This window comes from Halyomorpha halys, unplaced genomic scaffold, assembly GCF_000696795.3.
Source record: "Halyomorpha halys isolate HHAL.00 unplaced genomic scaffold, Hhal_1.1 Scaffold247.1, whole genome shotgun sequence".
NCBI lineage: Eukaryota > Metazoa > Arthropoda > Insecta > Hemiptera > Pentatomidae > Halyomorpha > Halyomorpha halys.
Window position 1 is genome coordinate 1081785 of NW_027111361.1, and position 25718 is coordinate 1107502.

The 25718-nt window shown below is 34.2% G+C and overlaps 1 protein-coding gene across 2 annotated transcripts in view; it reads right to left on the bottom strand.

The window, feature by feature from the left end:
- Nucleotides 1–21844, bottom strand: part of Stoml2 (stomatin like 2) — a 28263-nt gene extending 6419 nt beyond the window's left edge. The window contains exons 1-7 of one of the 2 annotated variants that reach the window (XM_014419667.3): nt 21658–21844; nt 20008–20103; nt 19788–19935; nt 16240–16360; nt 9676–9803; nt 7268–7423; nt 5520–5635 (exon numbers count right to left, since the gene is read on the bottom strand). In XM_014419667.3, the coding sequence (XP_014275153.1) occupies nt 5520–5635; nt 7268–7423; nt 9676–9803; nt 16240–16360; nt 19788–19935; nt 20008–20103; nt 21658–21714 (822 nt within the window). In that variant the 5' untranslated portion in view covers nt 21715–21844. The remainder of the gene's footprint in view (nt 1–5519; nt 5636–7267; nt 7424–9675; nt 9804–16239; nt 16361–19787; nt 19936–20007; nt 20104–21657) is intronic. The other variant, XM_067049358.1, reaches the window with a different exon arrangement.
- Nucleotides 21845–25718: the final 3874 nt, after the last annotated feature.

Sequence of the window (25718 nt, forward strand, 5' to 3'; positions counted from 1 at the left end):
GCGCGGAAGGCGATTTAGACCATCTTAATGCAATATTCAAGGTGCCGAGCAACACGATTGCCTGGTTGGAAGCAAATGACTTTGGTGACAAATGAGTTGGTTCAACTGACTGTATGGAGAAAGCCGGTCTATTTGATAAAGAGCAGCCACCCCCCTTAGGAGGAGCAAAGGAAGGGCAAGTGCCAATAGGTGCTGGCCTTTCCTATATTCCTCCTTATCGTGATCAAGGTAAGACAAATTAATATTCAACACAATAAGTCGGCTACTGCCAAATTAGCCAAGTCACTTTCAGGGATCAAATCGACCCTAGTGCTAATTCAAGAACCTTGTTGTTGTAGAGCAGCTATTAAAGAATTTGGTGGTATAGGCGGAAGAATAATCTGCCCAACCCCATGTGAAGACAACCTGAGGACTTGCATCTGGGTCTCCAAGGACCTTCAGGTGCTGCCTCTCCCTCAGCTTAATACAGAAGACACCACGACCATGGTACTAAACATCAAGGTTGGTATTAATAAGACTAAATTGTTAATAGGATCTGTCTATGTGCCCCATAGCTTAGATTCACCTTACCAATACTTAGAAAGACTTCTCCAACACGCTAGGGAGGTAGATTTACTACTCTGAATTGGCGGAGATATTAATGCTCACCACTTATTGTGGGGAAGCACAGACACCGAGCGAGGCAAACCCTTGCTGGAATTTTTAGCCTCAACAGATTTAGAAATAGTTAACAGAGGGGGTGAAGCAACCTTTGTTACAAAAGCTAGGGGCGAGGTTTTAGATATAACCCTGGCCTCAAGCCAGATTAAAAGCCTTTGTAAAGACTGGAGGGTCACTTCAGACATAACACTCTCTGACCATAGTTTGATCTCATTTAAGATTATAGCTGAGAAACCTCTACTCACAATGAAGAGAAACACGAGAAATACAGACTGGAGTCTTTACAGAAAGAGCCTGGAAGGTGACTCACTCGAGAGATTTTCCAGATCACAGCTAGACATTGAATCTAGCCTACTTGAAAGAATGGTAATATCGGTAATATAGGAGGCTTGTCCACTGAAAATGGAGTCTAGAAAAAAGTCAGATGGTGGTCAATTGAATTGAGAAAACTACAAAAAGACACAAGAAAAGCCTTTAATAAAGCTTATAAAACAAAGTTAGAGACAGACTGGAATGTATACCGGGCTGCCTTTAATAAGTATAAAAGAGAATTAAGAAGACATAAACGAGATGGCTGGCACAAGTTCTGCAGCTACATAGAAAGCACACCAGAACCCTCTCGTTTAATGAAGTTATTTGGAAGCAATGGTCAACAGCTACTAGGTGCACTAAGGAAACCAGATGAGAAGTGGACCTCCAGCTCAGAGGAAACCTTGTCCCATTTAATGGAGATACACTTTCCAGGTTGCTAACACAGACCAATAGACAACCCTCCAACCATGGATTCCTTCAGAGAGGCTAATGAAGAGGAGTGGGCATTAGCGGAGTCTATCGTTACAGACGGGGCCATTAGGTGGGCCGTGGAAGAGCTCAAGGCCTTATAAGGCCCCAGGAATGGACGGTATTCTCCCATGCATGCTCAAGGAAGGTCTTAATATCCTACTCCCCCGGATTAGGGCTCTTACAGCATCTCTAGCATTAGGATATATATCAGAGACTTGGAGGAAATCATTAATAGGTTTCATTCCTAAGATTGGGAAGGAGGACTATAGTGTCGCTAAAGCATATCGACCCATTAGTTTATCCTCCTTCCTATTTAAGATCCTGGAGAAGTTGGTGGCAGTTTTCCTTAAAAGCAAGGTGCTACCAATCAACCTTCTTCATCATAACTCCAGAGAAAATCGACTGAGACTGCACTGCACTCCTTGGTAGGGAGGATTGAAAAGGCCTTATTATATAAGGAGTCCACTTTAAGACTCTTTTTCGTAGTAAAAGGGGCATTTGACAAAACAAGGAAGCCTTATTAGACATTTCTGCCCCGAATGTGATTATCAGATGGGTCAGATTTGTTCTCAATAACAGAATAATTGTAGTTTCGGAAGACAGTACTAGGCTACAGGCGCAGGCAGTAACTGGATGCCCTCAGGGGAACTGCATCTCACCCTTGCTATGGTGCCTAGTTATGGATAGCCTATTGACAAGACTTGAGGATGCTAGGATATTCGTGCAAGCTTTTGCTGACGATGGAGTGATCCTCATTAGTGGAAAGTTCATGAGTACCATCATGGAACTTATGCAAGTCGCATGTAATGTAGTACAGACATGGTGTACTGAAATGAAGCTTTCAGTAAACCCAATAAAAACAGAGTTGATTCTATTTACCAGGAAACGGAAATTGGATATATTTCAAACCACGGTTTTCTTTGGCAATCAACTCCAATTAAGCTAAAAGGTCAAATACCTCGGAATTAGTTTTGATGCAAAACTGAACTGGGGATCTCATTTGGCCGAAATGAGTGCTGCCTTTTGGTAAGTAAGACACGTTGTTGGCACTACCTGGGGTTTCAACCCAAAGGTTATGCATTGGATTTACACAGCGATAATAAGACCAAGCATTTACTATGGAAGTATTATGTAGTGGACAGCCCTGCAAAGGGCTTCCCATGTGCGAATGGCCAGTAAGATCCAAAGGATGGCCTATATTGGCATAACTGGGGCATTTCGCACAACACCTACTAAGGCATTGGAAATCCTGCTTTCCCTAATACCACTCCACTTATTGATTAAAGGGGAAGCGGTATTAGCCTATCTAAGAATGAAAGAAAATAGATAGTGGACAGAGACAGGAGAAGTTACTGGTCACGTGACAATAGCTAAAGTGGTGGAAAGCGAGTTACCAATACTACAATACCGCTCACCACTTCTAGATAAAACACCCGCTCTAGACACTAAGATTAGTTACCTACACCCAAAGTTAGAGGATTGGGTACAGAGTTTAGTGGAAAGCCCAAGAGAGTATCTGCCCTGTTTCACTGATGGATCGAGAATGGATTCAACACGACTAACGGGGGCAGGGGTTTATATAGAAGAATTAGGCATAGAACTTAGCTTCCCACTAGGCAAGCACTTGAGTGTCTTTCAGACAGAAGTGTTTGCCATCTTGTCAGCAGCTTTATACCCTGAAGTCACTAGTTGTGAAAGGACTGGCATCACCATCTTTTCAGATAGCCTGTCTGTCCTTCAAGCCTAGGAGTCACCTAAAGTCACATCTAATTTGGTAAGAGAGTGTAAACAAGCCTTAGAATCATATGGTGCTTAAAGAAGCTTCAGCTTGTGTGGGTCCCAGGACACAAGGGAATCACAGGTAATGAAAAAGCTGATCACCTTGCTAGAATCGTGGCTGAGCACCCTCCTATAGGACCAGAGCCATTCCTAGGCATCTCTAAAAGGCATCAGAGAAAAGTAGTTCTTGACTGGACATGGAAGAAAGCAGGTAAGGAGTGGAAGGATTGTATAGGGCTGAGACAGGCCAAGATTATAATAACTAAACCCTCTAAAACTAAGTGGCTGCTAGGCCTAAACAGAAACGAACTCCGATTATTAATAGGAGTTCTTACAGGTCATTGCAGACTTATAAGACATCTTAAGATATGTGGAGTAGCCATGATCAAACCTGATGCTTATTCAGACAGGCCCCAGAGACTGCCTTACATTACATAGCAGATTGAGGTAGGTATGCGTCACTAAGATACAGGCTTTTAGGCTCTGATAGAATTACAGGGAATGAGGCTTCCTCTATAGACTGGAAGTCCCTTTTGAATTTCATTAGAAAGTCGAAAAGGTTTGATACAGAGGAATAAGATATATTAAAGAGCCATTCCATTGGGTTGTCTTGGGGATGGCAAAAAAGACCAATAGGCCCACTTGCCGGACTTGTTCCCCCCACCATTACCAGTACCAGTACTCGAATCATTTTTTAGTATTAGTTGATTATTACTTTTATTAATGATTTAAATATCTTCTGATCTGTTTGTTATTTCCTCGTTCATTCTTTAGTCACAAAACTATTGTTATTTTTATTTAGTTATTTTTTCTTTATAATTGAGAAATTAGTTAAAGCATTATACATGGTTACGGGTTTCTTTTCCATGGGACTATACCTCCTCCCATTCATTGTTAACAGTTAAAAAAACAATAAAAATGTACGAGTTATCTCTTAGTAGGCATGTTAACCCTCGGAGGACCATGGGTCTCATGAAAAGCTAATACCATGAATTGCTTTGTAAGATTTATCTTTAGGGAACCCAAACTATTTTTTTTTTTCACTTTCAACCACGCATTAATGAATAGGAAGTTAAAACTTGATGCTTTTACAAGTCTTTGGGAGTTGATAATTCTTTCAACTAAGATTGTGAGATAATTCATTTTTTAAATATTTTTCAAATCTAGATATTAGTATTAGTAAATGAAAAGAGCAAGGCTGTAAAAAGAAAAAGTGAATATTAAGTTACTAAAACGTTTTATTGTAGAAATGAAGCCAATAACTGTTTAAATAAATTAAATTGTATCCAATTTAAGTCTCAAAACACTCTTTATTTCTTTAAAATTCCAACGTTTCGGCCAATTCGGCCGTTCTCAAGGACAATCTATCATATAACAGCTTTTATTATACACTCAATTTTAAAAAACAACATTATTATTAATAAAACAGCAAATCTTAAATACAAATTTACATCCACATCAATAATTTAAAAACTTTTTGCAGGCTATTTTGCCCAGGTCATCAATATGTTATATTGAATTCTATAAGGCTCATGTTGGAGAAACACTGCTCACACATATATGTTGAACCATACCCAAAAGAATATTGCAGTACAAAATCCCAGAAATCAGGAAAATTTCCTAGCTACTAGAACTCACAGGTTACCCTTCCTCCCTCTATCAACCACTAGATCCATTCCACTCGATTAAAAATTATTATTATATTATAAAGGATATTTATTTGTTATATAATAAACTCAGTCTAAACAACCCTTACATCCTAGAAAGGAAAGTTATTTTCATTATTTTTTTTTTTATAACACAAAATTAAGCATACAAATTTAAAAACTGTTGGTCGGCTGTGTACCTATTCCGAACCTGTAGCGGGTTGGCCACCTCTGCTCTAAAGTGATAACTAAGAATAAAAAATAAGCTGCTTCAGAAAGGGTTTCCAAACTCAAGCAACCTTTAGTCCTACTCCAAGTAAGACTTATTGAACAGATTGACTTATACGTTATTGAAGTATACAAATTTAAAAACTGCTGGTCGGCTGTGTACCTATTCCAAACTCATAGTGGGTTGGGCACGTCTGCTCTAAAGTGTCATAATTAAGAATGTAATATAAACTGCTTCAGAAAGGTTTTCTAAACTCAAGTACCCTTTAGTCCTACCCCAAGTTAGACCTATTGAACAGATTAACTTTGGCTGAATAAAAATTAAGGGGAAAAATGAAGAAAAATGCAAAAATACCTTCAGCAGAGAGTTTATAATGGCTATAATATTATAATATAATAATATTCTCTATTAAAAAAAATTACCTTAGAGTGCAGAGCGTTTGCAACAATATCCAAGCCCTTTGCTCTAGCTTCTGCTAACACAAGTAAAGCTTCAGCTTCTCCATTTGCTTTATTGATTTGTTGCTGCTTCTCGGCCTCTAAATAATTAGTTTATATGATCAAATTGGTATCATTAACTATAAAAATAATATTTTAAGTTTAATTCACAAAAATCACCATAATATATGATATTAGTAGGTAATATTAAATAATCAATAATTCTTAAAAAGACTTAATGGAACTTAGAGAGGGTTAATATTAAGAAATACTTTGCACTATAGCTTGCAAATGGTTGAAACTATCAAAAAATATGTAAGAATATTTTTATAATGTGATGAAAAATCTGGCAGTGCACTTATCATACAACTTTCACTTACCACCCAGGAAGATAAACATTTTGAACAATAAATTTTTATTTTTCTGTTATAATTATGATTATTTTTTATGAATAACTATGAAAACATCAAAAAACGTGTAAATTCAATTCTGTTAAGCATCACTTCCACACTTCAAAATGTGTATTTCTATTGAAAATTCAAAATATAGCACAATCACAATACTTCTCTTCACTATATATTCCATACGTAGATATGGTAAGTGAAAGTAAACATGTAAATATTATTTCCTTTTTTTAAATAAGAAATCTTTACCATGTATAATTTAAACCCTAAATGTTCTTAAATCTAGACAATGCATCCTGCAAATAACAGTAATATAAAAAATAAATAAAATAATAATCAGGCAGAAAACATTTTACAGCTAATCAAAAATAGTAAAGAAGCAACAAATAAATCGAAATAAATAATTAATTAAATTTGAACCGTAACAGACTTTATGTGATAAAGAACTTATATAACATAGATACTGTGTTTCTTAAATAATTATAAATGTTCATATGTAACCAATAACTGGAAATAACAGTGCATCTGGAAGGTATAGTGGGGAAAGGGTGAATGGAGAGGGATTGAATCCGAGTGACGTGTATTCCCGGTGAACACAACTTCTATTAGATGCAATTAAAAAAATTGTATACTTTATATTCTTTTGTTTTTTGTTTTTTTCAGAGCTAATAGAAAATCACAGGTTGAAGACTATCCATATAGGCAAATTCTGTTAATTAGCCCAAACTAGATATATTAAGACCTCCTGAGTTTTTGAAAAATAGTGAAATTTACATGTCAGTGGAAATGCGTTGGTTCAAAAGAGATCAGTAGACACCCATATTATATTATGAACTACAAAATCATTATTTTTCTGGTCACAAAAATGTGAATAAACTTTTCACTTATCATAAAACAAACTTTGATAAGTACCAAATATAAGTATCTAATCATCCTAAAGTTAGCAAATACCTACATTTGTTTTGTTTTTTACAGCACCAACATAATAGGATTAACCACAAATATAGTATTAACATAAGTAACTCACAAACAGCCTATGTAATATACAAAACAGATATTAATAAACATTTCATTAAGATGACATAAAGGTCTTAGGTAAAGAGCATAACCTCAAAAACATACCTGATTTTAGATTGATGCATATTATAAAATAGAGGAATACCAATAACAGTATTGTACAGTATTGAAATTAAATTATTCAAAAGAATTTGTTCAAATACTAGCACCACCAATATTACTAGAGCTTATGAAGTCCAATTTTAGTAATATTACCAACAAAAAAATAGCAAACTTACTTTCTTAAAAAAAAAAAATAATAGAATTAAATACCTGAAGCTAAAATTATAGAAGCCCTTTGACCCTCAGCTACATTAATATCAGCTTCACGGACTCCTTCAGACTCTAATATAGCAGCCCTTTTCTTACGTTCTGCCTCAACTTGCATTTGCATAGCCTCTTGAACTCGTTGAGGAAGTTTGATATCACCTTAAAAAAAATTTAATTATTAGAAATAAGAGAATAGAAATCATAATAAGAATATTAGAATCAATTCCAAAAGGTTGGAAAAAGAAAAAAAAAAGATAAAATGTATTGGGTTGTAAAATAAGTTCGTAGCGTTTTCCAATATTTCAATTTAATCCTATCTGTGTTTATAAAATCATGTTTACTTGGTCAATAATCTTTACATATTCTAAAAAAGGATTAGTTAAGGTGCTTTTATGCATCAGTTTCAACTGAGATTCCTTATCTTTAAGTGGTATTTTGCTTGCTCAAAATGGAAGAGAAAAAAAATTCATTTTCATCATTTAATGATTTATCATTTCCGAAAAGAAAAATCTGATGCACAGATGGTTAACAAAATTTGCAGGGTGTAGGGCGATGATGCCTTCAGAGAAAGTACCATTTGTAAGTGGTTTGCTCGGTTCAGGACCGGAAATTTTGACCTGAAAGACGCAAGGAGCTCGGGTCGTCCTTCAAACTGTTGATGATGAAAAAATTCAAGCACTGGTCACAGACAACCCTCACTCTACGACACGGGATATTGCAGAAACACTTAACATATCTCATGCAAGTGTCTCAAATCATTTGGGAGCTGCGGGATATGTTTCTCGAAGTGATATATGGGTTCCTCACAATTTGACGGAAAAGAATTTATAGGACTGCACATCCATTAGCGATTCCCTCCTGAAACAAAATGTTAATGATCTATTTTTAAAGAGGTTGATAACTGGGGATGAAAAGTGGGTCTTGTAAAATAATATTGTGAGGAAGAAGTCCTGGGGAAAACGAAGTGACCCACCGTTAACAACTCCAAAAGCAGGATTACATCCAAAAAACGTTATGCTGTGCATTTGGTGGGATTGGAAAGGTGTCCTTTATTTTGAACTCCTCTCACCCTACCAGACTATTAATTCTGCAGTATACTGTGCCCAGTTGGAACAATTAAAGGCAGTGGTTGGGCAAAAGTGTATAGCATTGGCTAATTGCAGTTTTCCATCACCATAACACCCGTCCTCATGTCTCTTTGGAGACCCGGCAGAAATAATTGGAGTATGGCTCTTTTATATATCTTATCCCTCTATATCAAACCTTTTCGACTTTCTAATAAAATTCAAAAGGGACTCCCGATCTATAGAGGAAGCCCCATTTCCTTTAATTCTAGCAGAGCCTAAAAGCCTGTATCTTAGTGATACATACCTACCACAATCTGCTATATAATGTAAGGCAGTCTGGGGCCTGTCCGCATAAGCAGCAGGTTTTATCATGAACTACTCCACATATCTTAAGATGTCTTTTAAGTCTGCAATGACCTGTAAGAACTCCTATTAATAATCGGAGTTTGTTTCTGTTTAGGCCTAGCAGCCACTTAGTTTTAGAAGTAGAGGGTTTAGTTATTAAAATCTTGGCCTGTCTCAGCCCTATACAGTCCCTCCACTCCTTACTGGCTTTCTTCCATGTCCAATCAAGAACCACACAATAGTAACATTAATAATAAAGTAATTAATGTAAGTATACTTAAGTTGGAAGTAACATATGAATATAAATTAAATTAAGATATATAAATATAAAAGGAAAACAATGGATAGTAAATATAAAATATAAATTAATAAAAGTAAGTATGGGGTGAGAATTTAAAAAATAAACCCAGATAAAAGATATGACTGGAAAGTGAGCTTCTGAAATGCAGAACGTAGAGAAAAGAAGAATTATGAGGATTTTATAAGGTTTAAGATGTGTCAGTATGTCAGAGAGATGCAGTCTTTATCAATTGACAGAACTCTGTTAAATTTATATGAATTGATTCTGAGATGAGGCATTTTTTGTGGTTGGGGACAGTAGCAAGAATTGAAGTATAATCGAAGTTGAAAGAATGATTGAGGTTTAAAGCGTTTTCTGACAATTTAAAGGCAAAAGGGTTACAGGAGTTGATAGAAGTTTGGCATTTAAAAAAATAAAATTTTTAATATCCTGTCAAACTAAACAATTCATCTACATGCTATGAATGATTGATAATATTCTGTAATAATTTACAAATGGTCAACCAGCAATCTTCCATTTACAATTTATATTTCTTTTGCTAAATGCTGCTCTGTACACTGTTTTATTCACTAAAATGATTTATAATTTGCCCACTTCTTTATTATTTCATCAAACTTTCAATGCGTTAGCTTTGTATGGATCCACTACTTTATTTATATATAAAGAAATGGTTTGCTAGTATAAATTATAACACTTACGAATTTCATATCGAAGGCATGTTATCCCCCAAGCTTCACTAGCTTTATTTATTGAAGCAACAATATTAACATTTAAACTTTCTCGCTCTCTAAAAACATTGTCAAGAGTAATTTTCCCAAGTTCTGACCTGAAAAAAGTTAACACTAATATTAGTTAATTGAAATTGTAATTTGAGTTTATTAATTGCATCAGTATTGTATTGATTAAATAAAATTTTAATTAAACGTGACAGAAAATTAATAAAAAGAACAATTTTCACAAATACATAAATAAAATCTATATCAAACGATAAATTAAAGTATTAAAATGGTCTATATTTTAATCTTGTCTAAGATTAAATTAAACTATGGGATTTATGTCAGTCTGTTACCTTTGCATCCATACATTTTCTCCTTTCAGAGATAGTGAATCAATAAATCTGCCTAGTACAAGGAGGTTCAAGAGGACAATCAGTCCTTCTTAAAACAGACTATGGGAGAGTGAAATAAATATGACTTCTAAGGCCACACTATTATCAGGCAGAAAAAAAAATTAAATTAAAAGGAACTAGTATCATCATTAAGAAAGAAATCAGGCTTAATGTTAGTACAATTCACAGTGGCTTTCAGCCTAAAACATAGAGAAATAAATATCCGGGCTTAGTCCTGTCGAATTAAACAATTCATTTACATGCTATGAATGATTGATAATATTCTGTAGTTATTTTTTAAAGACATTTAATTTTGAATTAACTTGAAGATTTATATTAGCTTTTGAATTTATATTTATGTCTATCATAATAAAAAGTACTGCAGCAGCATTATATACAAAACCTTGAGAAAACTCTTTTTGATTGTTAAAAAGATGTTATAACCCGAATATGTTGACTAGTGGCCAGCAATGAATACATTTTATTTAGATACAACTGTCTCGTATTTATATCTTTCTTTTATATTTTTTAAGTTTACTTCTGTATAAATCATTTAATACTTATACATGTATGATTTTATTTATACATTAAAAACAAAAAAAAAAAAAGAGATCTAATCCACACAATAGTACCTTACAGCATGTTCAGCAGCATGCTCCTCTCAGTTACCTGTACACACCAAGCACTTTCACAACACTGAGAACAAATACTCTTGGCAATTCAATTCCACTCATTCTTAAAAGAGAGGTGAAGTAACAGACTCTACAAGTGAATTAGGAAACTCTTCCTTGGTTTTGACAATTTTTAAAAGTCTTGTTATTCATCAAACCTCTTCTGTATCTTCCTTCTTCTAGCAATCCTATATGTAAATCAAAGGTATACCCCTCGGATTTATCTTTGTTCCCTAACTACCCTCCATTATTATTATTATTTGTTACCCAAAATACCCTCCATTTGTGGTTTTCCTATAGACAGAATCAAGAACAAATACCCCTCAGCAGTATATCTTTTTTTAGGGACTCTCATCACAAACAGGATACACATTTGTTTGAAGCATCCTAGTACTTAATTACCAACCTTCCAAAATGAAAGTTCCCTTCTCAACAGGCTTTTTTTTTACTGAACAAAATTTGCTCTCCATAAAATAGCCTAAGACCTCCAAACCACCATTAACACCAAAACCTAACTATCCTTTCCGTTCAAGATTTCTCTAAAGCATACAATACATTTAACCACAATGTCCTCATAATAAAACTTCAAAATCCTCATTAAGGGTTTTCTCAGATCAAACCTTTCTACTGGTCATATTCTAATTCTGCCTCTACTAATCCAATAAAACTCTATTCAGCCATCAAAGACCTTGGAATCACCTTTGAACAAACTTTCTCCTGGAAAAATCATTTCTCTCATATCTAATATTGTAATTTCTCCACCTTAAAACAATTAAATTACCTTAGTCAAATATTTCCATTTGAAACCTGTAGGCTCCAATCCAAGGTATCTCCTATATATTTCTCTAAATCAACTCCTGTAGTATGGTACATGGAGAAATCTCTGTGAAACTCAATGTTTGATCAATTGCTTTGGCCACTCCATCAATATTTCCACCTTCAAATACCAGCTATTCAATTGCTCCGAGTCCGTCCAGTTTCAAAAGAATTATAAATAAATTGGAGAAGATGGTCAGAGGGTGCAGTCAGCAAAAATAAAAGTATTTATTTATGCTGACGTTTCAACCTGAGTTTCAGGTCTTCATCAGGGCTATAGAACAAAAGAGATAACCACCATCATTTAGAGAAACATAAAATTAAAAAGAAATAGTATACAAACAAATTTGGAATTATACAAAATATTGAATTAAATAATACAAAATAATTGATTGATAACCATGGAATTAGACAGTAGCAGATTGATAACAGAGAAAGATGAAATATAATATTATGTAAGTAAGAAGATATGTATAATATAAGATATATAAGTAGTATCTAAAAAACTGAAACAAAATTTTGAATCTACAAATTGAACAATATGACAGAAAATGAAATATTTGATACAATAGGTGAGTGTCTTATATATGAATAACAGGGTGAATATTAACTTCTTTTTTTTAAATAAACTAAAAAGCATATGTAAAAACAATATTTTTAAAAAAAGAAAAAGGTAGAAGAAGAAATATGGAGAATGGGAAATGAATAATGAATATGAGAACAAGAGAACAAACTTAGTCTAGTGGGGGAATCTTGACTAAAACTGATTGATTTGTAGAAAGCCACATTTGAGTGAGTGACGGAAGGACAAAGGATTCACTAAAAACGTAACCGTCAAGAAAGACCGTTGAGAAAATGATAAAATAGAAGTAATGTTAGGGATTAAAAAACATAAAATGTGTGAAATATAAAAATTATGATACCCGAAGGTCAGAGAAATTTTTAATTAAGATATAAAAAATTGTTTAAGTGGTTTAAATCATTGTAGTAGAGACTTGAAGGGGCTGATTTTTTAAACATAATAGTAGAACTAGGCAATATGAACATAGAAAACGGGAAATGGTTAGTAAGGAGTTATTTAGAAAAAAATAAAAATAAAATAATAATAATAATAATAAATAAAGTAAAATAAATTATGGGTGCTTTAATAAATTAACTATTTGGGAATAAGCTAGGGATAGGTTTTGTTTGTCCATTCTGTGATTGACTGGAGAAGCTTCTAATTGTGTAAAAATGATTACAGATAAGTCGTTTGTCGTGGTTAGGGACAGAGACTAGTATGGAGATATTATCAAAATCAAAAGTGTTTGAATGTTAAGCTATGTTCAGAAAATTTTGAAGCAGTGAAGTTACGGGAGGAGATGGAATATGTGCTGGGTTATGCGGTCTTTAAGTAAATTTTTTGTTTCGCCAATGTAAGATGCATTACAATCAGAAGTGGAACAGGGAATACGGATCACAACATGAGAATGGTATTGAGGAGGAATAGGATCTTTAAGATGGGTGTTCCTAAGCCTTCTTTCGTTGCGCTTGGGGTTTTCAGGGTGGACGGCAGGATTAGCTCTCCATGAGCAAAGCATTTTGTCCCACATTCGTCTCTCAATATACAATGATCATTTTCCATTGTGTTTCGTGTCTCATTATGTTACGTCCAACCTGAGGATCTATATTGATCAGCATTCTCCAATTTAATGACTTTGCGTCTTAATTGATTTTGATCTTTGTCTACAAAACATTTCGTACATATAAATTCGTTATAGCCAATTTTCATTTTTTTCATGCATGCCTTTTGATTTTTTAATAAATTTAATATATAATGTTTAGTTGTGTGAATAGGGCGTGTTCGCTCGAATTTCCTTAAACATTTTGTATATTATGCATGTCTCTTTTTAATATTTATCTTTATCTTTATTGTTGCCGACGAACATTCTCATCTAGAGTAGGGTTAAGGTAATTTGTCTCTTATTCTACAACAAACTGCGCCTTCCCTGTCTCTTTGCTTCTCTGTATCTCATACCACTTCCAATTTGTAAATCCGGCTGAGCAAAAATTTAGGTAAGTGGTATGTCAAATTTAAGTAATCCGTATTTTTTAGTTCTTTTTTGAATTTATATAAAGTCGGGGTCGGAGGTCTTATTTTCTGATGTCCCCCTTGCCGCGGATCCTGGAAGACCCCAAAGATGCCAAAACTGCAATGCTGCCCCAGCCCATGCACCATGCAGGCTAGGACCTGGCCTGCCCCTACCATCTCGCCAGAGTTCAGGACATGCTGGCCAGCCACTGATCGAGACAGACCTATTCTTTCTGATACCTGACCAAAGTTTATGGTTTTCACCATTTTGCCCACCGCAGACCTGGCCCCTGTTTCATAATGAAAACTAATAGTATTAGTTAATAGTACAAGTGTAGAAACTAGTGTGGTAACAATACTAATACTTATTTTTTTCATGATAGGGATGACTATTAGTGATATTACAGGAATTAAAAAATACTAAAGAACAAGTTACTATTGTACAAGTCAGTGTAATTGAATTAAGATAAATCTAAAAGAATAATAGTATTAGTTTGTACTTTATTATGAAACAGGGCCCTGGACGAGGGAAGCGGCCATAGGATACAGAAGTGACCACAGCGAAACTTCCAACAGTCTCTCAGATAAGCCAATATAGTCTATGAGACCACCTAAGTTTTGTTCTTAAGCCATATAAGCAAAATGATTGCTAAACTAATACACTAACCCCAGTTGCCTCTTTAGGGAATTAATAATTATATTAAAAGAAAATGTATGCATGTTTATTGACAGAAAAGGTTGCACATTTTCAACCACCTCTTTGTTCCATTCTAATCAAATACAATTTAAAAATACAATTGGGGTACCTGAGGTACGGCACAAGCAGATTCCAATGTAAACAGGTGTAGATAAAAGACAGTTTGTTTTGGGGCTTAGAAGACTGCGTGGAGATTGGGGATGGAGGAACGTAATTGTTTATGAATGTTATCTGAAAGAAAGGGGATATAAGGTAATGATCTATATAAGGGGATAGAAAGAGATTGTAGAGAATTTTGTGTAAAAGGGGTATGGTTTTTATAATTGGAAATGAGTTTGTCGATGATTTTAGGAGGGAAGTTGTTTAAGAGATTTTGTTTAATACTGAGATAGTTACTATCATAAAATTGGGAATCAGAGAGAGAAAAACAACAATGAATAAGGATGTTGAGAGTGATAATTTAAAAGTCTAATTAATTTTTCATAAATCTATAAGCAACTCTCTAAAATATATTTCTATGTCTGGTCCACTTCATTCTAAACTTTTGTCATATTCTAATAAATTCAAAAGGTCTCTACTTAATTTAAAGATTCTCGAAACCATTCAACACATTCATTTTCTCAAACACATGTCTTCTCTTTCACACATCCTAGGAACCAATATTGGTGAGACCCATTTTGGAGGTCTTTACACGTTAATTACCACCATTTTCAACTCAACCCATGTACACGAAAAACAGAAACTCATTAATAGGTTCAATAATCAGTACCAAGAATCACTAACGAGCAAAATTTATCCCAAAGGCCGAGAAAATTGGGTCTTAATATCTCATAAACTGATATCCCATCTAACGCACTCAACATTCTTAACCAAGGCCCTAATTTCTCCACACCCAAATCTTCACTAAAAATTAATTCAGAACTGCTTACAGACTTAGAATACATTCACAACGACCCCCTGTTTCATCATTCTAACGAGAGTAAGGAATTATCAGGCATTACCAGAATCTTTGACACTGTTCTTAATCTGCTACTGTCTGGATTCCATGGTTATTAATCAATTATTTTGTATTATTTAATTCAATATTTTGTATACTTCTAAATTTTTTTGTATACTATTTCTTTTCAATTTTATATTTCTCTAAATGATGGTTGTTATCTCTTTTGTTCTATATCCCTGACGAAGAACTGAAACTCAGGTCGAAATGTCGGCATAAATAAATAATTTTTTTATTCTTTATTTTTGTTTATTTACATTTTTTTTTTTTTGCTGACCGCACCCCCCAACCATCTTCTCCAATCAGTAATCTACGGTCAACTATCTACACCTAATTATAAATAAACCACACTACTTTGAGTTGAAATTTGTAAATACCTATCTGTTAATACATTATTTATTATTTTTAATTATATTTACTTCATATTTTAATTTACTAATACAATAAGTTTGTTTGTTTTTGTTTAAAGCCATAAAATTCTCAGGTCATCAATGCCTATGTCGAATGATAGAATATACTTCACTATGATTTACTATAATTTCAAATTATGATAATTATTTTTTTCTACCCAAAGATCACCAGTAATCTTATTCAAATTTACTTGTAATGTTATTCTAAAGGGAGTTATTACAGAATAAAGAGTTTATTACTATGATTACATGTTACAGAGCAATCAGACCTAGAAGAAAAAAGATATAATGTGATCACTTACTTAAAAATATGACACAATTATTAGGTAACCTGAAGTTGAATAAAACAATTTACTCATTTCGTTGGTAATATTTTACTTCTTTGAAGTTAATTTGTTATTTTATTATCATGGATAATCAAAATTATTAATAAGTTTAAAAAATCTATTAGCAAAGGAAAAAATCATGAAAATTATATATTTCAGAGCAAACCTCATAGTTGTTTGTGCTAGTTGAGTGATAGCGAATTCTGGATCTTCTACACCATAACTTGCAAGGTATGCGTCCAATATCCTCAAGTACAGGACACCATCAATATTTAAAGTTACATTATCTAAAAAAAAAAAAAGTACATATAAATTAAGAGATATGTAAAACTAATCAATTTGGAAAAACAAAAAATAAAAACCGGTGTACTAATCCAGAAAGAATATTATTTTGATGAACAGAAACAAATTGAAAAACATAGCTTTTAACATCCAAAATTTCTAAACATTAATAACAAAATTAAATTCCTCGATCAAAGTACTTAAGTATATATATCATTTCATAATATGTCACAAAATTATTGAAAAAAATGTTTAATTAAGAATTAAATACAAATTTAAGGAATGAATGAAGGCAGATAACTTGGGCGGTGACCAAAAAGTGGTTATTCAAAATTGCACAAAAACTATTTATTACATGTCACTGTTTCACTCCATGTAGCAAATCTTCATCAGGACTAAATAAAACAAAATATGAATACTTTTATGTATGAGAGGACTATAAAAATATACAGTCATATGAAAAAGTTATATAAGAATTATCTTGTGACTAAAAACTAATTAAAATGTTAGGGAAGCAATGGAAAACACCAGAGAGGTCAACATTAAATCAGATCGATCTTATCCTTATTGGCAGTAGGCATATTTCTAATCTCCGCAATGTGAGGGATTCAGAGGAGCAAATGTGGACGTCGATCACTTTATAAGTATCGTACATGCCTATGCACAAATAGCACTTGGGAAAACAATCATACCAGCACAGAAGCCTAACCGATATAGCAAGAAGCTTAAGGATCCAATAGTTCTCGATCGATATGAATCAGAGCTAGATAGATGTATTCAAGAAGTTGATGTGGTAGAAAATGATATAGACTCCATATGGGCTAAATACTCAGAGGCTATATCAGACATAGCTACTAAAGTGCTTGGACCACCTAGAGGACTTAAGATCCCCGTGATTTGACGAGGAATGTTAGAAAGCAACAAGCACAAAGAATGAAGCACAACAAACCATGATTCAGCGAGAGACGAGGAGGAATGTTGAAGTGTACAGGAAAAACATCTCCACCAGTATAAGAAAAAACAGTGGGAGAAAAGGGAATTGGAAAAGACTGAACTCCTTAGGGAACATAAAAAGTAAAGAGAGTTCTTCAGAGCAATCAATAGAAATAGAAAACCTTCTGAAACAAAATTTACCTAATGCCTGAATGAGGACGGAAAGCTGCTTACAAACAAAGTGGATATACTCGCAGAGTGGAAGAGACATTTCTCAAAACTTCTCAACAAAGCTCTCCTGGATGATGATGATGAGGAGGAGAATCTTGATGAAGATAACCCTAGTAATCAATGTATGGAACCAACTGATGAAGAGGAAATTTTGGATTCACTAGCCAGGCTTAAAAATAATAAGGCACTGAGCGCTAACGAATTGCCTACAGAACTACTTAAATCTGGAGGAAGCGAGGTGGTGAAAATATTCCAAAACATTGTCATTCAGATTTGGACAGATGAAGTAATGCCAGAAGCTTGGAATAAGTCCATAATCTGTCCAATCCATAAAAAGGGTAATCGGATGGTCTGTGACTATTATAGGGGTATCTCCTTACTCTCTTGTGCATTAAATTGGTGTTCAACATCCTTTTTCAGCGCCTACTCCCCTTTTCAGAAAAGAGCTAGGTCCGTACACGTGTGGGTTTTCGGAAAAGATGATCCACAACTGACCAAATTTCTACTTACGCATCAAGCTTGAGAAAGGACGCGAATACGGGATTAAAACGCACCACCTATTGTTGACAGCATTCATAGGGGACAGTTGTACAAGGCAATGAGAGAATTCAACATCTCTGAGAAGTTAAATTAGAATGGTTAAACTAACCATGAGAGAGGTGAGATGTATGGTGCAGATTGGGGGAGCAAGATCTGATGAATTGGTCTCAGGAAGAGGACTAAGGCAGGGGGATGCATTGGCCTGCCTCCTCTTTCAATTATCTCTTGAAAAGGCCATTAGAGAATTTGGAATTCAAGTGGGCGGAACAATATTCACCAGAACAATACAGCTTCTTGCTTACGCTGATGACATTGACATTGCTGGACGCTCTTTCCAAGCTATCACTGATGGATTTATGAAATTAGCTGAAACAGCAAGAAAAATGGGGCTTGAGGAGAATGTAGAAAAGACTATATACACGGTCACAGAGGAAATCCCCGGGCCCGGTGAAGAAATCAGAATCGGAGAATATACTTTTGGAAAAGTCCCCGAGTTCGTGTATCTTGGATTGCTCATAACCCAAGACAATGTAGTAGACTCCAAAATTAAACGAAGAGTTCTATGTGCCAACCGCTGTTATTATAGTCTCAGTCCCTATTTTAGGAGCCGTGCCTTGTCTAAGGACACCAAGATTTATTTTTATATAACAATTTTTCAACCAATTCTTCTGTATGACTCGGAAACGTGGACTAATTATAGCCTCAGTCCCTATTTTAGAAGCCGTGCCTTATCTAAGGACACCAAGATTTATTTGTATAAAACAATTATTCAGCCAACTCAAATGTGGACTAATTATAGCCTCAGTCCCTATTTTAGGAGCCGTGCCTTGTCTAAGAACACCAAGATTTATTTGTATAAAACAATTTTCAGCCAATTCTTCTGTATGTCTCGGAAACTTGGACTATCTCCAAGGCTGGTGAGCACAACTTAATGGTCTTGGAGAGGAAGATTTCCAGTAAAATATTTGGAGCTGTCAAGGTTGACCAGATATGGAGACGTCGAACAAACCAGGAGCTCAAAGTTTTATATAAGGAACCAGACGTTGTTCAGTTTGTGAGGCTCAGTAGATTGAGGTGGGCAGGGCATGTTGCTCGGATGGCTGAGAGTCATCTGCCAAGGAAAATAGTGACAGCGGTACTACATGGAGCACGACGCAGAAGAAGACCACGCCTTCGATGGAGTGAGGAACTGGATGGAAGCCGCACAAGATCGTAAGGATTAATGGAGGCTGATGCAGGAGGCCAAGACTCGACATCGAGTTGTGGAGCCGAATTAATAATAATAAGGGAACCAATGAAAGAATTACCTTTGAATTAAAAAAATAATGAAATATTTGGGGGAACAATGACATATTTGGAAGTTATATTCATTTAACTGCTTTAAAAAGAGATGGTTTTGTAAAAAACAATGTGTTTATTGAATCAACGAGATTGATGAGGTAGATTATTCTCTGAAAGATTAATCTACTAAAGAAGTTGGATGGTCTGAATAGCATTTATAAATAACTATCAAAATTAGATACTTTAAAATTCATGTAAAACAATAACAGATCTTAAATATTAAGAAAAATTTTGTTAACTAATTTTATTCCTTTTTGACCCCACTCCCGATCATTTCCTTCATATTTTCGATTAATATTTAACTGAAAATTTCAAAACTAAAATAACTAAGAAAAAATCATTTACCTTTAAATCAAAATAAGAGATAAAAACATATAATTCTCATACCTGCAGTTATAGCACTTTGCTTTGGGATATCTATAGCCATTTCCTTCAGGCTCTGCACATACTTCACAGAATCAACAATTGGTAATAATACGTTTAATCCAGGATCCAAAATCCTATGAAACTTCCCCATTCTTTCTACAACCCAAGCCTAAATTACAAAAACAAACAATAGTTTATAGATATATACAGTAAAATGTCAAGGAAGTTAATTGTTCCTTACCTCTTGTTGAGGAACAAACATTAAAACAGTATTGATCGGAGTAGTCGACCTATGCCGAACATATCCTAATTTTCTTGGCTTGATTGACAACAAAACCTTAACAGAATTGAAATAATATTATAATCAAAACACAACAGTAAGTACACTTAGGAGTAGTGGAATAGTAAAATTTAAATACATAACCACAGATTAATGACAAAACAGTAGCAGGGAAGAAATATTATTGATCAATAAACCAATCAAGCATTTTATAAAAATAAATAAATATAATAAATTAAAAGTGTTATAATAACTGTATACCTTAAGTTTCACTAGCATAGTTATTTCCATCTACTTTAACAATTATTTATTACAAATTGGACAAAGTTCAAGATTATACTAAGATAAAAATTGATAAAATTAAAACATGAGTAAAAAAAAAAATAGTATTTTTGAAAAGAAGTACTATTCAAGCCAATAGCAAAACAGAAGTTTCATGTGTATTTCTCTCTTCAAATTTCTTAGGATATTTATATTGTTCCTAGCTAGTGAGAAAACTGTTGAAGCTGGTATTTAATTCTCAAAACAAATTCACAGTTGCTCTTATTTCTAGGTATATTAGGCTACTGAATGAGGGCTTTGTCAGTTTCAGTTCATGCTGAGAAACTAATATACAAAGCAAGTTCATCCACAAAATAATAGCCTGCACTACCTAGAGAGCTCTGTTTAGAACTTTTCCATAGTCACAATAAGTTAATGATTATTTATAGGATGGTTTTTATTTTTTTGGTGATATTAAATAATATTTGTGGTATTAGTTCAAACCTGTCACTTTGGCATAGAGGTTGAAATATACACAATGAGAAAATGGCCAACCATTGTTGTCCTTTATAACCTCATATCATAAATTGATTTACATTTCTGCAAATTTATGCTCGACCACTGCTTAAACAGATTTAACAGGGCTATAATTAATTCTTTCGACTATTAGCGGAAGTTAATAGATATAATCTAATTAAAGCAGTAATAAGAATGTAGGTTATAACTCACAATGATGAAACATTGCATATGAGTGATTACCGGCCACCCACTACTAGAAGTGATACTTCAGTGCCGTGAACAAATTTATTAAAATAAAACAGGGTTAGCATTAAGGCAACAATGTAATGTTAAATGGGCAAATAATATGTCATCAAATCATATGGGGTGTTAAACATAATTAAAATTAAAGAACATTAATTTTGTAAATTTAAAGTTAATTTTTCCCTGAATATTTACAACTTACAGCTAGCAAGGCAACACATATCTGCCAATAGCAGGTTAATTCCATGTAATCTACCATCATGGTAGATAGTCAAACTAAAAACTAGCATAGAAACTGAGCATAATACTTTTTTTTAAATATAACAATGAAAAACATATTAGGTTCTGCCAATTAAACTAACACAACAACTTATTACAGAAATTTCTCTGTCCATATCAACAAGAATCATTATACATTTAAAGCCAAAACATCAAGTAAAGATATATATATAATATAGAGGATTATTTAAGGGCTCTCCCATAATATTCTAAAACTTATGATGCAATAATACTAAAACCACGATAATACAAATCTTTAGAAACTCAACTATTTAAGCTATAAACGAATGTAGTTTTAATAGTTATTACCTCTGAAGCTTTTAATGGAGAAGCTCTGAAAAAATGTCTTTGCAACATCTTAAGCATGCCCTAGTGAGTACAATACAAGAAAAAATATATATCAAGTCTCAATAACCACATTAATAGACTTAATCATGACATATTATCACACATATCGGAAAACGTCAACCATTGCATGATATTAAAACTCAGTCAGTGATATACAAACATTTAAAATAAAGTTAACCTCGAGGAGGTTTCACAGTATCAGCAATTTTAATCCAACCTACATCATTTTTAAATTTAATTATAAAAAAAAAATAATAATAAATTTTTAATTTCATGGTCATTTAAAAGTTTTATCGCGTAATAACTATACATCAGTCAATATAAAATGTTTTGTAAATAAAATATAGCTTATTACAACGAAGAACGATATCACAACGACTTCTGCAAAAATATTTAAAGTGTATATATATGTAACTGAACTTATGAAAACATAAATTTTATCCCGGGAGTTGACTAAGTAATTTACTGGAACGTACAGTAATATAACTCAATACTCAATGAACCAGTTGATAAAGTGTTTATTGTAGGAAGATGGTTCAGGTGGCGGTCAAGAAAGGTACATAAATAACAGAAAAACTATTCAATCGTAACCAACGTTTCGCCTCACTTTGCAAGTCTTCATCTGGGCTTAATCCTGGTAGTTTTATTCGCATTACATATAGTCTACCAATTTTCCAAGATTAAGACTTTAATTTGCAAACTTAAAAATTGGGAGATAGCAATTTATAAGTGTGTAGTAGAAACTGTGTACCATCCCTCAATAAAAAAGGTTCTTAAAAAGTTTTATTATTGCAAAGTTATAATTACACTGGTTGTATATAAAAGTTATACCTACTATCTTTTCATTAATTTGTTTCATTTTTCAACTACAAGCAAAATGAACTTGATTTTGGTGTTAGTTGGTTATCGATAGGATCTGAACAATGGACCATGAAATGTATAAAAAAAACATGGATAAGGACTTGGAAACAACATCAGGAATCATTGTGACAGCAAAGCTTAAGATAAAGGGTTTTATTATGAGTTTACTCGTTCAACTCAACTAAAAACGAGAAGTACTACACTGAGAATTTGTTGAATCCCTTTTTTTTTTTAAGAAACACCTGAAATTAAAAAAAAAATTAATTCCCTAATGTTCTTGATGTTGGTCAGGTGATAGGATACGACGCCATGCAACTTCACTTCCAAAATATTTCTCACATAATGTGTATAATTATTATACAATATCCAAGATTTTGTTTCTTTTTCTTTCCAGTATACAATTATTTCTAGTGTGTTTTTGAATTATCAGTAATTTTTCTAAGAGAGAAAAGAAATCGAAGTTGCCCCTTAGGTTTCTATATTCCTGCTGCTAGTCCTGATTTTGTCTGGCTGTTGGCCTCTTAAGTCTGCTTAAGGAATGCCTATGAATCTATGGTTTTCATCTACTTCAAAGATTATATCTTTTTCTGGATCATAAAACGCCGAAATCAGCGTAGAGCGTAAGTATTGTTTAATTTCTACAAATCTTTTTTCACATTGTTCAATTCAATTAAAATTCACATTTTTCTTGTTTTTTCACTCTCTGGGATGATCTCAAAAACAATGGTCTGAAAATTTATAGTAAAAATTAATTTAGCCTCAGCACTGTCCTATTATCATCCTCGTTTGGACTGATTAAAATTTTTAATCGCCAAGAAATTTTCACTGATTTGATTATCAAACCTCAACTCTTCCAATTACTTGGCCCACGCACTTTACGGTGTGCTCCGCAAAAACTACATTTTTAAAATTCTTATTTGAATACTTCTTACAAACTAACTTAAAAAAAAAAAAGTTTGATATGTTTTAAATGCTTGTTAAAATATTAAGGAGTCATCTACATAATTCACGCAGACTCACTTGAAATGATATATTCTAATCATGTTTGCCGGTACCCTCTGAACAGTGCTGCCGATGCGAGTATTTGTACTTTATTTTCACCTTAGTGGGTAATAAACGAGGTATTTGGGGGCCGTGGTAGATTCATTTTTCGGGCCCGGGTCGGATTATTTGAACTTTAGAACATAGAAGAACACCGGAGCGGAGTTATTTTTGAAGCCTTGATGAATATAATTTGGAGCGTTGGGTGACTTTCTTTTAGTGGCCCGGGACGAATTATTTTTGTTGTCCAGGGTGGATTGTTTTTTGGGCCTGGGCCTGGCAAAATTTTAAGTTCTTGGGTAAATTTGTTTTTGGCGTCACTGGTGGATTTGTTTTTGAGGACCGGGGTGGATTCATTTTTGGGACCCAGGACTGATATGATATGATATGATATGAGTTGGTAAGGTTGCTATGCTGCCACATTTCGCTGTCAAAGCGTACATATGGCAGTTAATGTGACTGTTATCCCACTGACATTATTTGTACTTTTAACGATCACACCAGGCCCAGTGCGACATTACATAACTATCACCATGGAAGTGGCTAACACTTTTTCCAAAATATAGGAAACTGAGCGATATTTCATTGTCAAGGCGTATACAGACAGTTGCTTCACTGACATTAGTTGTACTATCAGTGAAATTTATTAAATAATGTTTGCACTTGGTCTATTCTCTGTGGATAAACATTCGTTAGAATCTTCTTTCTGAAACATCTTTACCTCTTCTGCCCTTTTTTTGTTTTCCAATGTAAATTTATTATCAGTTGAATCTTCAACATTAATGATTTACTTTTTTTTTTAATATGTAAATTTTCATCTTACAGTAATTTGAATCGTTTATTGCATCTAAATTCCCTTTCTTCACTTTTGAATTAATCCGGCTCAAACAAAATTAACACTAATGATTGTCTTCAAAACATTTCAAATATATTCAGGGGAGGGGGATAATCATCAGGTAGCTAACCTATTCTTTCAAGAGTGGAGGGGAGTCAAGTTTTCATTCCGTTGGAACGACCTCGAAATAAAAGACTGGTGAAGATCTTCCCATCATAAAATGTTTTAGCCCCACCATCTACTTCCGTCCATAAATGAACTCCTTGAAGAAGGGATAATTCTCTTCATCTATAAAATGGGGGAAGTTTGACTCGGCGAGGGCAAAGATCTCAGTCTTTCTTGACAACCTGGCTTGGCGTCCTTTCATGTCAGTGGGATCCACTACTATGTGTTCTGCTGTTTCACAGGGACTCAGCACGTGGGACACTGGGGGTCATTGGGGGTTCCAAAGCTCTGCAGCTTTCCCCAAAACCCTTCATGTCCTGTCCAGACCTGCAAGACCCAATAGTCTAGGAGGTTACAATTAGCTTTCAACTTATCATGGAGGGTGGGAAAGAACTTTTTCAACATAGCTTCATTCTGGCTCCCCATCCACCATCTATTCCATTCCTCTATCGAGCCCTCCTGCAGCTTCTTCTCCCATAAGTCTGAGGTCTCACCGATCCTCTCCCAGATTCTTTCGAATAGCGCTTCCAGCCCCTGCCTCTTTACCCTGTATTACCCTTACCCTTGAGGATGAGGTCCAGGAGCATCGCTCTGGGGAGCATCTGCACCACCTCATGCTTCACTATTCTGTAGGTCTTCGTGACCCTCAGCAGAGCCAATCTCTGTATTGTGACCAGTCTCCTATTCTGAACCTATGTGAGGCTCCAGCTCCACACTGGTGATGCATACCTCAAATTACCCATAATCACACCTTTATAAATGGTCATCTTTGCTGGATATTTGAGACCTCAAAAACACACCACTGATTCTGCAAAGTCCATTGAGATACAGAGTTGAACAAAAAACATTTAGAGATTTGTTAATTTTATTAACACAATTAACTGAGGGTGTTCTTCCTATAAGTCAGAGGTGTTAGAATGTGCCAAGCCAGAATCGAAGTCAACTATAGAGAATAATGATGGCCAGGTTTAAGCGATTGTGCCCAGGTTAATGTGCAAAGAATACAAAATTACAAAAAAACCTTGTAAACTGGCAAACCTCATTTTGAAATACAGACACATGAGTTACATAGGAAATATAGGGACCATCCAAAGGTAACCAAAATTTATTTAGACAGTGA